This window comes from Homarus americanus, unplaced genomic scaffold, assembly GCF_018991925.1.
Source record: "Homarus americanus isolate GMGI-L3 unplaced genomic scaffold, GMGI_Hamer_2.0 scaffold44651, whole genome shotgun sequence".
Taxonomy (NCBI): domain Eukaryota; kingdom Metazoa; phylum Arthropoda; class Malacostraca; order Decapoda; family Nephropidae; genus Homarus; species Homarus americanus.
This window is the reverse complement of record NW_024713059.1, coordinates 335,689-349,039: the sequence shown is the minus strand read 5'-3', so window position 1 is coordinate 349,039 and position 13,351 is coordinate 335,689. Positions and strand designations below refer to the sequence as shown.

General features: G+C 41.4%; 1 protein-coding gene across 1 annotated transcript in view; it reads left to right on the top strand.

Moving 5' to 3' along the window:
- The window catches only part of LOC121865714, a 44,200-nt gene that overhangs the window by 27,408 nt on the left and 3,441 nt on the right, over window positions 1-13,351 (top strand). Inside the window, exon 3 of the mRNA XM_042365243.1 lies at window positions 12,260-13,214. Coding sequence (XP_042221177.1) covers window positions 12,942-13,214 — 273 coding nt within the window. The 5' untranslated portion in view covers window positions 12,260-12,941. The remainder of the gene's footprint in view (window positions 1-12,259; window positions 13,215-13,351) is intronic.

The following is a 13,351-nucleotide window of genomic DNA, read 5'->3' as shown; positions in this document are numbered from 1 at the left end:
ACCTTCCCTCACCCCCCACTAGTTACCTTCCCTCACCCCCTAGTTACCTTCCCTCACCCCTCCTAGTTACCTTCCCTCCTCTTCCTTACCTTCATGGCTACCCTCCTCCTCCTCCTCTCCCCATGCACCTCCCTATCCTCCCCCTCCCCTCATAACAGCAGACAGGTAGAACAGTCAGGTGTTAGTAGAGATTGGATGGTAGGGCCTCGGAGGGTGTGAGTGATGGAGGACGGGTCAGGATCCCACGAGCCCGTCTACGTATCCTTTGTCCCTAGTCCTGTATGAAGGATACCCGGGACAGGATTTCCCGAGAAGAGGATAGAGAGGATAAGACGAGTAACTGGAGGTCATGTCTGGTTAAGTTACAGTTAGGTGACTGCTTCCAAAACGGTAGAAATATTGTCCAGTTACGTTGGGTTGGGTTACGTTGGGTTAGGTTGGGTTATTTTGCTCTGTAGAAGATGTCACCTGGGGTTACTTCATCCGTAGGCTATAGTATATGGGGCTATTTTTTCCTGGGCTATTTTATCTGGGGGTTGTCTTGTCTGGTGCTATTTTATCTGGGGGTAATTTTTGTAGAGACTTGTGTGTGGGGAGGGGAGGATAATGTTGAAGGAGGGGGGGGGGTGGTAATGTTGAAGAAGTCCGCCTGTGGTTGGTTCATTATAGGAGTTAACCCGTATAAGGAACACACGTTTGTCTGTCTGTTTCTCGTGCTAAACCATTGTGGTGGTCATGTGTGTGTGTGTGTCAACAACGCCAGTGTTTGGTCCTGAAACTAGAGAGAGAGAGAGAGAGAGAGAGAGAGAGAGAGAGAGACCTTATCAACAAACAAGCCGCTTCGTCAATATAATAATTATCTCTTACATATTTTTTATATATATATATATTTTAAAAGAAACACATTATACACGACATCTTTCATCACGGTACAGTTATGACCTCCCCTCCCCCCCACCCCTTCACTACCCCTTCCCCACCCCACTACTTCCATCCCTCACCCCCCCGAGCGATTAGTGTCACCTTTTAGCGTCATCGAGTAGAAATCAGTTCTAGGAAGACCCCTGAGGTGGAGATGGTGGGGGGGGGGTGGTACTGGTTTCCTCTCTCTCTCTCCCTCCATGCTATATATTGGTGACACTGCCCGCCCATCTAACGTCACTTCTCGTAGTAGTAGGAGGAGGAAGAAGAAGAAAGTAGTAGTAGTAGGAGGAGAAAGAAGAAGAAGAAAGAGGAGGATTAGGAAGGACGAGGTGAAGGAGATCATGATGAGGTCCAGGTGGCAAGTCGTTGAGATTAACGCTGCCGCTGCTGTTTCTCCTTCTCGGTGGGTCGTCTGCTGTCTGCTTTTGTTGTCTGATTCTACTGCTTGGTTCTGCTGCCCAATTTTGATTCTGGTTTTGGGATCTAACCGGTTCTTCTGGCATTACTGGGTACCTGTCGGGGATAGGGAATGGGGGTACGGGGTAGGAAATGGGGATAGGGAATGGGGGTAGGAAATGGGGGTAGGGGATAGGGATAGGGAATGGGGGTACGGGTGTGAGGAAATGGAGTGGAACAGAGCAGCAACCTTAGTGGCCTGTCCATTTGTTTTCCTGTGCAAGGTGTTTGAATCGTGTGTATCTCGCCTTAAGGTAACGAGAACTTTACCTTACAGAAACCAGACGTTCATCCTTGAACTGTATGGTACTGTATTATGCTGTATGATAAATGCTGTTGTATTGTATGTAGATGTTAACTGTATGATTATATTTTGCGTTTAGATGTATTTTAAATGTTTTGTTAGGATATTCTGTTGTATTTTAATGTTAACTGTATACTCATTGTTTTATTGTATACTGTATGTGTATTTTCTCTTGTATTTACCATTGTTGTATTTTAATGTTAACTGTATACTCATTGTTTTATTGTATACTGTATGTGTATTTTCTCTTGTATTTACCATTCTGTTGTATTTTACTCTTTTTATTGTATACTGTATTTCTTATTGTATGTTACAGTATTATTTTGTAATATGATTAAGTTACATGTATTTCTTATAATTCATGTATGATACTGTATGCTTGTATGTTATTGTAAACTGGATAATATTGTCTTCTTTTGTTTACAGGTATTACTTAAGTGGTATACTGTATGGTGTAATGCAGTGTATTGTATATTTACACGGTATATACTTCATGAATCACGTAAGTTGGTAATGTCGGAACGAATCTTGGAAATTAAAAACGTCATAGGAAAAAATCATGATCTGATGTAAATTAATTTATTCCGAACTAACCTGACAGCTGATGTAGGCGAGATTAGGTCAGGTCAGGTCAGGTCAGGCACTTAAGTCAGGGCATCACGGTGGTAAGGAGACAAAACAGGGTGAATCAGTGTGTGTGTGTCAGGGTCTCTCTGGGTGGCCAAACATTGCTCTACATAATCTTGCCTCACCTAGTAACTCACTCGATAAACAATGATCACAGGTGTTGCATATCCGGGTAATAAATTACTTCACACACAGGACGCGTGTTGCAACTCGTTCATATGAGCAGGAAAAAAAGTCGCAAGAAAAAATAACATAAAAAGGCACGGAAAAAACCTAACCTAACCTACGTGCAATGCCATCATATATATATATGTTGTGTTGTCAATGTGTACAAGTCATGTGAATTTTTTTGCTGTGGACTTTATTTCCGTCCACCAGGTTAGATTGGGTGGTGCAGGATTTCCAGGCACTCGAGGTTAACGTTGGTAAGATAATCCACTAGAATAGGTGTGGGGTCTCGATTAAGCGGATAACACTCCTTTGTTTCCTAGGTGAGGGGGAGGGGGTGTATATATCGCTAATACATACTTTTGTTCTTGATATGATTTATCTGTACTGTTACCAAGTTTGATAATTTGCATAGGTGTCGTGGTATCAGTGCCTGTGTTGATATATGATGGGTCATGGTGTGATCGTGTGGGTACTAGAAGCAGTTATGACCTTGTGACCTGAGGACTGTTTGTCTCTCCAACTTAGGGTCAGGTCACCGGAAGTGGCTATGAGAGGATAAGGTAGGTCACCCCCCCCCCTCCCGCCATCACCCACCCACCCACCTACCTACCTACCTACACACCTGCTTCCGCTTTTTTATCACAGTTTAACTCGTTTCCTGTCTAGTCTCATCCCCACGCACTGGAAGATCCCACTGGCTGGGTGTCAGACGTGCTCACCTGAAGATCACACAGCCCGGCGTATTTCACCTGAAGAATAAACACCCTAATGCTATCTTAACACTACAGGTACACTACAGTAACAGAATACAAAACGAGGCAGAACACTGTACCCTCACTGAAATACTGTATACCTGTCGGAAGTTTACCTGTATTTCATTAATAGTAAAACTCACACTAAACTTACAGGCAGTGATCACCTCCGTATGACAGCGAGATAACTGTGTGTGTGTGTGTGTGTGTGTGTGTGTGTGTGTGTGTGTGTGTGTGTGTGTGTGTGATTTCGCTGGTGTTGGTGGGATATGGTGATTCGATGGGGGGTGGTGTAAGGTCAACTCGGGTCATCCCAGGTTATAATTATTGGTTTTAAGTGCCTCCCCTTTCTCCTCTCCCTTCCTCTCCCGTGGGTTGTTTTTGGGCGGTGTTAATGAGTTAAAAAGATAAGCTGCTTGTTTATATCCGGTTGAGATTCCTGTTGTGGCTGTACTTTTATGCCTTTTTACTGGTGAATAATTAAACGTGTTTAGATAAAAATGGAGAATAAATTAATCCCTGACAATTGTTGTATTGTGTTGCATCAGTGGTTTGCAAAGTTCGGGCAGTGGGGGAGAGATGGACGTAAATGTCACCGGATTTTCTTTTTTTAGTTTTGTAATAATCATCCACTAACTGACGGTGGCGTTATCAGGGAGAGACTCTGGGACTCCACCAGTTCTCTCTCTCTCTCTCTCTCTCTGTCCTTGTGTACTTGTGGTTAAGAAATCAACACTATAAGTTGTATGTGTTATGTGGCGAATTAACCGAGATTCATTCAAGTTTAAGAGGATTATATGTATTTTTTTATCAAATCCATCGTACCCAGGTTAGGTTAATGCTTATATTTCTTAATGTGACTGATGGATAATTATTGGGTTAGGTTGATTTTTGGTCTCCTTAACCAAATGAAATATTGTGTGGCATTTTTTCCTTACACTCGGTAATGACATGACAGATTAGGCAGTGGGTTAACATGGCGTGTTAGTAGAGAGGAAATTAAGATTATTTACATCAGTGCGTTACGACAGATCACCAAATGTCTATTAATGGGGCCAGCGAGGTGTTTACGTATACTTAAATTGCACCAACTGGAGAGAGAGAGAGAGAGAGAGAGAGAGAGAGAGAGAGAGCGCGCGCGCGTTACATGTTTTTCAAATTGTGACATATTCGGCGCTGGTGAGTGACAGTGACGGAGCTGTGTGTGTGTGTGTTAGTTATGCCGGGAGGTGTATGAGAAGGTAGTGGGAGGGGGAGTCCGAACCTCAGTGAGTATATTAGAGAAACAAAATAATAAACTGGAACCGTCCCACAACTCCCCTCCCCTCAACCATACACCAACCAGCATCTTAATTCTTCCTCTCTTAAAGCCACACACACACACACACACACACACACACTTAGCCTGGGTCAGATGTAAACAAACACACCTCGATGGCCTTCACTACTGGTTATACCTGAAATAAGCTTGAGATCAGTACCTGGCAGGGACGATGTGGCGTGGGTTCTCCGCTTACCTGACTAATGGTCGTGGTAACTCTAGTAACATTGTCTTGGGTGTTGACAACTTTTTTTGTTTTCCACGTGTGTGTGTGTATGTGTGTGTGTGTGACTTCTTGTTAGGGAATTTCCAACACCTGTGGCTGCTATTTTTAGGGAGTGAATGAATACCACCTCTGACACACACACACACACACACACACATACACATACACACACACAAACCCATACTACGAGAAGTGTCTGGGTGTCTTGGGGGGAGGGGGGGATATGAATATTACTGACCTTTTAAAAAACAACTTAAGATAATCAACTTCGCATTTTAGGTTAGTCAATTACACTCGAGATCAAATAAAGTTTACCCCCCTCCCCCCCAGGAGCTTATTTCACCCGAGTAATTAAACACCTTAATTTAAACCAGGTATCATTAGGGTGTTTTAATATGTTGGAATAATTTTGGGGTGGTTAATCTACATGTGATTTCTAGTATGAGTTGGCTATCGTTGGTGAGGTGGAAAGGACGGGATGTTGTGTTGTTACTTGTGTTGTCCTGTGTTGTATTGCGTTGTTGTGTTGTGGGAATTCATACGCTTATATCTCCAGGGGGTGATGTAAGCTTCCTTTAGTTTAGTTGAACGTCTGGGTAATTCCCTCCTGACTGATCAACGCGTACTGTTAGTTTAATCGCTGTTCATGAGATAGAGGAGGTCTTGGGGGTTTCATTTTCCTCTGTTTCTCTGTTCATAACCAGCCGTACTTATTCTTTACTTACGTCCGTTTCTGTTCATAACCAGCCGTACTTATTCTTTACTTACGTCCGTTTCTGTTCATAACCAGCCGTAGTATTTAGGGTTGATTTTTGTGCGTTTGTTTGTCCGTAACCAGCAATAGTACTGAAATTGCAATAGGGCGTTTCTGCTTTGCTGGAACATAAATTAGGAATATTCTAACATCTTACGCACACCCAGTACCTCATCGATATCGTTAAATGTCTTCTAAAGGATCTGAAATGACTTGAGCACAAATATATATATATATATATATATATATATATATATATATATATATATATATATATATATATATATATATATATATATATATATATATATATATATATATATATATATATGTGTGTGTGTGTTTGTTTTCAGGCAGAAAATCAACCAGAACAAATGTTAAGTATATTTTTTCATCCTTTAATAGATAAGGAAGTCCTCTCCTCCTCCTCCTCTTCTCCTCTCCCCTCCCCTCCTCCTCCTCCTCCTCCTCCTCCTCCTCGTGTGGGTAAGGGTAGAGTTGTACACTTGGCAACTTGGGTATCAACAAGTCACTCGCTGTTTTTATCAAGTATATACCTGTGCTTTCATGGACACACACACACACACACACACACACACACATTTAATTCTGATCGCTTAACTTTTCGGAATTGCTAGTAAGAATTTCCAAGAAGTGCATTTCAAGAACTACCTCGAGACGGACTAGAATGGCTTCATATACATCCTGGCTAGGTTAGGTTTGCTTAGGTTAGGCTAGGTTAGGCTAGGTTTGGTGTCTGGTTTTCCCGTTAGTTGTTTAAGCATGTGTAATACAATCCCAATTCTGAGGTGTAGATTAGCATTCGTGTGGGCATTTTCCTTCTACCATGTTGGTCATTTTAGTTTCTGGGATTTTATTTTTGTCATTGGGGCAATATTGGGATTTTGTAATGGACCTGAAGATTAACTACCCCAGATTATTTCACCTGAAGATTAAACACATTAACACTAATTTAACCCGACCCAACCAACCCTACCCCACGCGTCCCAGGTAGCGTTAGGGTGCTTAGTCAGCAGGTGAAATAAGCTGGGGTGCCTAATCTTCAGGTGATCCGCTTTTTTGTGATATACTAAATCAAGGGTTTGACCACAGCCTTGGGGCGAGAGGAGGAGAGGAGAGAGGCGAGGAGAGGAGGGACGAGACGAGGCAAGAGGCGAGGCGAGGCTAGGATAAAACGTAAAATACCTAACATTGTTTTTAGTGCCAAGAAATAATTCAGCAGGGGAATTTCAACCACTGAGGAAAGATAAACACCTGTTGGGGGAATTTAGCATTTAATCACCGCTGTTTGTTATTGTGTTGTGTGTGGAGGTGGTGTGGGGGTGATATAAAGGCGCATATACCGGTAGTCTTTTCCTTCTGTTCTCACTCGTGTGTGTGTGTGTGAACTTATCAGGTCAGGTGTCGTGTACAGTATGTGTGTATTTTGTCAACTTGAAGACTTATCATACCAAATTGTTTACTATATAGCGTAAAACATCTTCTAATACTAAGTTCCTATATTTATTAAGTTTCTGTCTTGATGTCCTTTTGTTGATCATGACCTGAGAAGTCTTAAGAACATAAGAAAATAAGGAGTCTGCAATAGGAGTGGTGGTGAGGGAAGTCTTCTACAGCTTACACTCTTCACTCGTTGTAGCGTCAAGTCTCTTTGCCCTTGACCTTTGGCGTTTGTGTAGTAAGATCCTGACTGGATTTTTTTTTGAGATAACAGCATCACTCGGGGGCAGAAAGCGGCGAATGTGTTGTTCATTTGGTGTAACTTCTCTGTAGCTTATCGTTACAGGGGTACAGTATTACATAACGTCAAGATCTGTTAACTACCCGTGCTGTATATCCACTTCTCTCTCTCGACAGTATCCATCTTCGAAACCAAAAATATCCACTGGTAGAACCTGGGACACGAGAAAGAGTCTGGTGGACTTTTGAGTAATAAGACTTGTGTGGTGTTAGTGTCATTGTGTATGGGATTTATTAATGAAAAATATGGAACTTGGAGATGTATATTTTTTCATGATATATATTATTCGTAGTTCGGTATCGGGTGCCCTGATGGGTCGACCCTTAGATTCAACAACCCTTAGGTAGAACAGACCTTAGATCGAACAACCCTTAGATAGAACAACCCTAAGATAGAACAACCCTTAAGTGAAACAACCCTTAGATGGAACAGCCCTTAAGTGAAACAACCTTTAGGTAGAACAGACCTTAGATCGAACAACCCTTAGATAGAACAACCCTTAGATAGAACAACCCTTAAGTGAAACAACCCTTAGATGGAACAGCCCTTAGATACAACAACCCTTAGGTGGAACAGCCCTTAGATAAAACAACCCTTCAGTGAAACAACCCTTAGATGGAACAGCCCTTTGGTGGAAAAACCCTTAGATAGAAAATCTTTAGTACACACATCCTACATCACTCCTGGAAAATACATGTATGAATGAAAACAAAGATATCTTTTGTTTATGTCTATAGTTCCAGGTTGGATAAGGTCTTCCTAGTACCAGTCGTTCTACGTAGGATAATACCTCGCCTTGTATTCTTAGTGTTCGTTATTACCCACAGTGACAGGGTAAACTGGGAAACAATAACTTCTTCTACTAGTGCCAGTGAGGGTAACTCGTGTGGTGTAGTTTTATTACCAGGATGGACTAACTCTTCTTATCAGTGTCTTGTAAGATATTTTGTGTTGTACCGGAAGGAAATGAAAGTCGAGTCCTGTGTCATCCAGGATAGTCCCGTGTGTTAGTCTTCAATGCTAAAGGAATAATTTCACATAATTAATATCGTCAATGAGGGAGTTTTTAATTATTTTTTTTGTATCTTTTTTTTTTTAATTTCCACAAGTTTTCATAATTCATAGTTTATTTGAATACGTTTTTTTTACTATTATTTTAAGTACCCTCTTACACTTTAGATTTACATGGAATCCCAGAATTGCATGATATTAAATGGCGTTTTACCATGATAGGAAACAATCGGGATATCAATAAACCTCTCTAGTACAGGATAACACTCGATCTGTGACGCAATACCCCCACACGAGCGCCAGTGACGTCACCAGTACCCGCGTCCGGCAGTGATTTCAAGCGCCCGCGGCTGGCTATTGGCGTGTGGCATCCGGAGTGTTGATATCAGTGACCTTTGAGGTGCCTTAAGGATCAGTCAGAGTGCATTGTGAAGGTCAGGCTTGAGCGTTGTTACTTTAAGGTTATGTGGAGGTGTAGGGTGAGGTATAGTGTGGGTGAGGTGAGAGGTATGGTGTGTGGGTCTGGATTGAATCATGAACACCACACCTAAAGGTCACGGATTTGTTTGTTTACATCCTGAAGTCTTAACCTCCAAGAAAACTGTGTTGGTTAGAGTATACACCTGGTCATAATGGTATACTATTGTCTTTAATCAAAATCAACAGTGTATTAGTATGATGAAAAAGTGAATATGTTGAACGATACACATTATTCAGTATCTGCAGCACTTCATAATATTTCATAACTGTTCTCATAGAAGTAGAGGCTTTGGGTATTTTGTCATGTGTTCAGAGAGAAACCTAACCTAACCCCTCCAGGTAGCGTTTTGATGTTTAAAAATCAGGTGAAATAAGCTAAAATAGGGGGCGTATATCTTCACGTGTTCCTAATGTTCTTTTATATATGCTAAGTGTTGTAAAGGGACTTAACTTACAATCCTGGGTAGTTTAGTGAAGCTCCTCCACCTCTGAGGCGACGTATTTGGTGGTGTGGCGAAGGTCGGGTAATTGATGTCGGTTCGCTAAGGTACAGTACATTGAGTCACCCTCCATCACTGTAACCATTCTTGGGGAAAATTTGGGATATAATATCTGTAAAATTCCCATAACTTTGATTCTTAAACGTAAGCAAAAATATAAAACAGTCGTATTCTAGGGAACGACTTGAGATATATACAGATTTATGGCCCAATTGGCAATGGAAAGATTATATTTTGAACGTCAACTAAACTCAGTGAAACAAAGCTCATGACTGAAACATCTGAGGCGGCTTGTCAAACCCTGGGTCCGGGACCATTAGGGGGTAGGGAGTGAGTGAGAGGTCCTGAGAACGACATAGGCTCAAGCTTCCTAGTGCAAGTACCACACCTTAATCTGGGGACTACCAGTATTGTATTCACCCAAAACCTTCCTCACGTTCAGACCAACACCATAACTTTTTTTTTCTGAATCCTGGGAAGTTCTTTAGATATACCACTGTTATATACCACTATTGTTATGTTAATACAATACTACCTGGGATACCTGACGTTGCCCAGTTTTTGTTATTTTTTTATTTGAATTTTTTTTACCCCCAAGGCTATATATCTTCTCTTACATAACCATCTCACACACACACACACACTAATGCAGAAGGCACTATAGTAGAATAGAGAGGCAGTTCATCACCTTTCTCCATCCTTGGCCAGAATTAAGTTAACATATTAAAAAAAATACACCAAATTTTAGCCGCCTTTTAAAAACACTGGTCATAGGAGTGCCCAGTTTAGCTGTTCGTGAGTGTTCTTGAAGCTATTTACATAAACATGCCAAATATCAGCTTTAAACCCCTGGCCGTGCATAGCAATGAACCAGAACAACGAATGTGTTTTTAATGGACCTTACGCACCAACCTCTTAATATTACCGTAACTCCATCGTGCTATCGTCCATGCATAAACATTATATATACTCGTTGACGATCACTTAACCCAAAATATTTACTGCTTCGTCGATGGCTAACACAAGAAGTTTTGTCAGAAACATTATTTTTTGTGGGAACTTCTAATTTATTTTATTTTGTCTAGTGCGTAATTTATTTTAATATTAAAAATGTTAATTTATTTTTGTACAATTCTTTTTAATGTGTCAGAATTCGAGTGAGGTACATTTCTTTCGATCATTCATGTTGTGTTTTGAAATGACGAGGACAAGTAGGATTTCGCTTGAATTTTAGTTTGAGATTGTAGTATACATTGTATAGTGTATGTTTGAGTGTATTATGGGGTTAACTTTAATAGCATTAGTGTATTGTATTATCCTAGTAAATGTATTAGTGTTAATCTTGACTGTTGTAGAGTTCTGTGGTGTTATCTTATGTTAATGTTGTATATGTTAGTTTTAACCTGAACTATTGTAGTGTTTTGTCTTGAAACCTTTGTACCGCTCGTGTTGTTTGACGTCAGCCAATTATCCAGGTGCAGTGCTTGTTTTAATGTATTGTCAGTAGTTGAGTAATGCCACATACATTTCCTCTCCTCGCCACGACTATTTAATTAGTTAGTGTCTTACTGTGATTAGTTAAAGAGGTGTGCTTTAACGGTTAGTGTATAGTACCTTTCTTTGCTCCACAGATGACTTCATTTGACCCCCCCACTTCCATTACCTCGTCTGTCACCCACATCTCCATTCCTTTACCTCCTCTCACCCCCTCACCTCCTCTCACCCCTTTACCTCCTCTCACCCCCTCACCTCACATCTCGCCCACATCCCTCCCCCCTTAGATGTATAACTGCGGACATTCCTTCAATCGACGTAACAATAGTTCAACCTCGACTTGCCAGCATTGGAACGGATCTTTCCCCTTACACACATAACAGGAGAGACTGGTGGTACATATTGGCTCTCTCTTGTTTATCGTAAGCTTAGTATTGTTTCGTCTTAATTTGGCTTTTAATATTTTTCTCGTTTGCATCTCACACGTTACGTAATATCACTTCCACAATATTTATCTCCTTTCCATAACACTTATCCTTTCCACAACACACGGCCATTGTTTAAGAAATGACTCACAACTATTTTATCTGTTTCAAATCTTTATAACATTTCGCTATCGTGGTGTAACTCACTATGGCATTCCAGTTTGTAGAAAGACACAGATTCAGTCAAAAATACAAAACAAATATAAAAATAATGACTACACTCCTTCAGGGGTAAATGTAATTAAAAAGATTTATTAGAATCTAGTACAATATTTTCATTCGTAGTGGTAACAAACTTAAAACAATGTGGTATTATTTGTAATGTAACGTTAAAAATTACCATACAGTATTATAATTAAGATAAAAACATTGTTCTATATTTATGGTGTCGTAGTAATGTAATATGTTGTTGCTGTGATTTCGACAATAGGTTAATATGTACGCAGCAGCCTCCACATAGTTCATCTATGACGTCACCATCCAGGCGGGTCGTGGAGTGTTGTGTTGTGTTGCAGGTAGATGGTGTTGCTATAGGATTATTATGTGCACGCTAATGTAATTTATAGGAGTTATACAGAATGTCTTTATATTACCTACCTATAGTTATATAGCTTTCTTCATGCTAAACCAAGTACAGGCCTGTTGTATTTCAAATGTAGTTTTTCTTTGAGTGGGAGTGTATAGTTTGTATTAAGTTGAACCTGTAACATGTAAACGAAAGTGAGAGTAACTTTAGTTAAATATTTTTATTTACAGATACATAAAGTTTAGAATTGGGAAGGTAAAGTACTGAATCTTTTACCCGAAAGGGAAAATATATCATAGTAACTCTCGTTTCCCGTAGTTTAGTAGTTCGTGGGTGTGTGGTGACTCATCTTCCATGAATTGTAGTTATGGACATGTCGTGCACCGAAGCCTACCTGGGACTTGAGGGCATACTATTCACCTACTATGTTTACGCTCTGACTCATGACGCTCTCTTCTCTTTACAGGCTGCCATTGGCTCTCCAGTTGTGACGTAGACATCTTCCACCAATCATTGGACCGAAGCTGTATGATGTCAGATTCCGGGCCACCCATTGGCTTAATTAAGGAGTGACGCAGTTGGATCTGGAAAGTGAGGGACCCGCTTACTGGCTAAGGGTCAGTGACGTCACCGGGGTAACACGTCGCGGGGACTTGGCTTTGCTTTCATTGATAGCGAGCCATCGGGATAGTGAGCATCTCGCCGCGTCTGAGAGGATACACACCGGGCAGTGTGAAGATAACGGGCATCAGGAACGGACGCCGGTACAAGTTGACTAATGCGACAACTGTCTTATCAACAAGAACTGTCATTAATGGAACCCTACTAGTGGAGGAAATTTAGTGAACCTTTAGTGTGTATTAGTGTATCGGTGCTGTGAAGCTGAATATCATTAAAAGACTCAAAGGGAGGACAGTGAAGACCTCAGACTTGTGTGTTGTAAGACCAGTGAATCGGTAGTGTCATCTCCTGCCAGTATGAATAAATAAAAGCCGCACCAGTACAAAACCTGATATTCTCGGTGTGTTGACTTGGGAGGAGTGTGAAGGTGCGCCAGTGTGTTGGTTGGCAGGCAGGAGGGTACAGTGGCAGCCCCAGTAGGAGGAGAGGCAGGGGTGGAGGGTGACAGGAGGACTCCCAGCTGTAGGATGTGCCAGGGGAGCCACGAGTGCTCCGGCCGGTGCGGCGAGTGCAGCAGCGACACACACAGGAACAGCATGACGATGGGCGGTGTAAGAGGTGGCTCCACACTGAACGAGGTAGGCGTAGCCAGGCACGTGCCTCATTACGCCTCCACACCTCACTTGTTTGTATACCAGGCTGCGGAGGACGAGGAGGAGGTTGACCACGCCCCCAAGGAGGCCAAAGAACCCATTTATTCCTCCGCCATTGATATCCGCAAAGTAGCTGCTGCCAAAGAGGTTGGTTATTACGTGTTCGGGTTGTTATATAATTGTACTATAGGCGATGGAAGAAATTGCAAGCTCAAAGGATTCTTGTATTTAAATGTTACTTTGTTTGTTTACCTTACTTTGTTGTTCATTGTGTGTATTTAAAT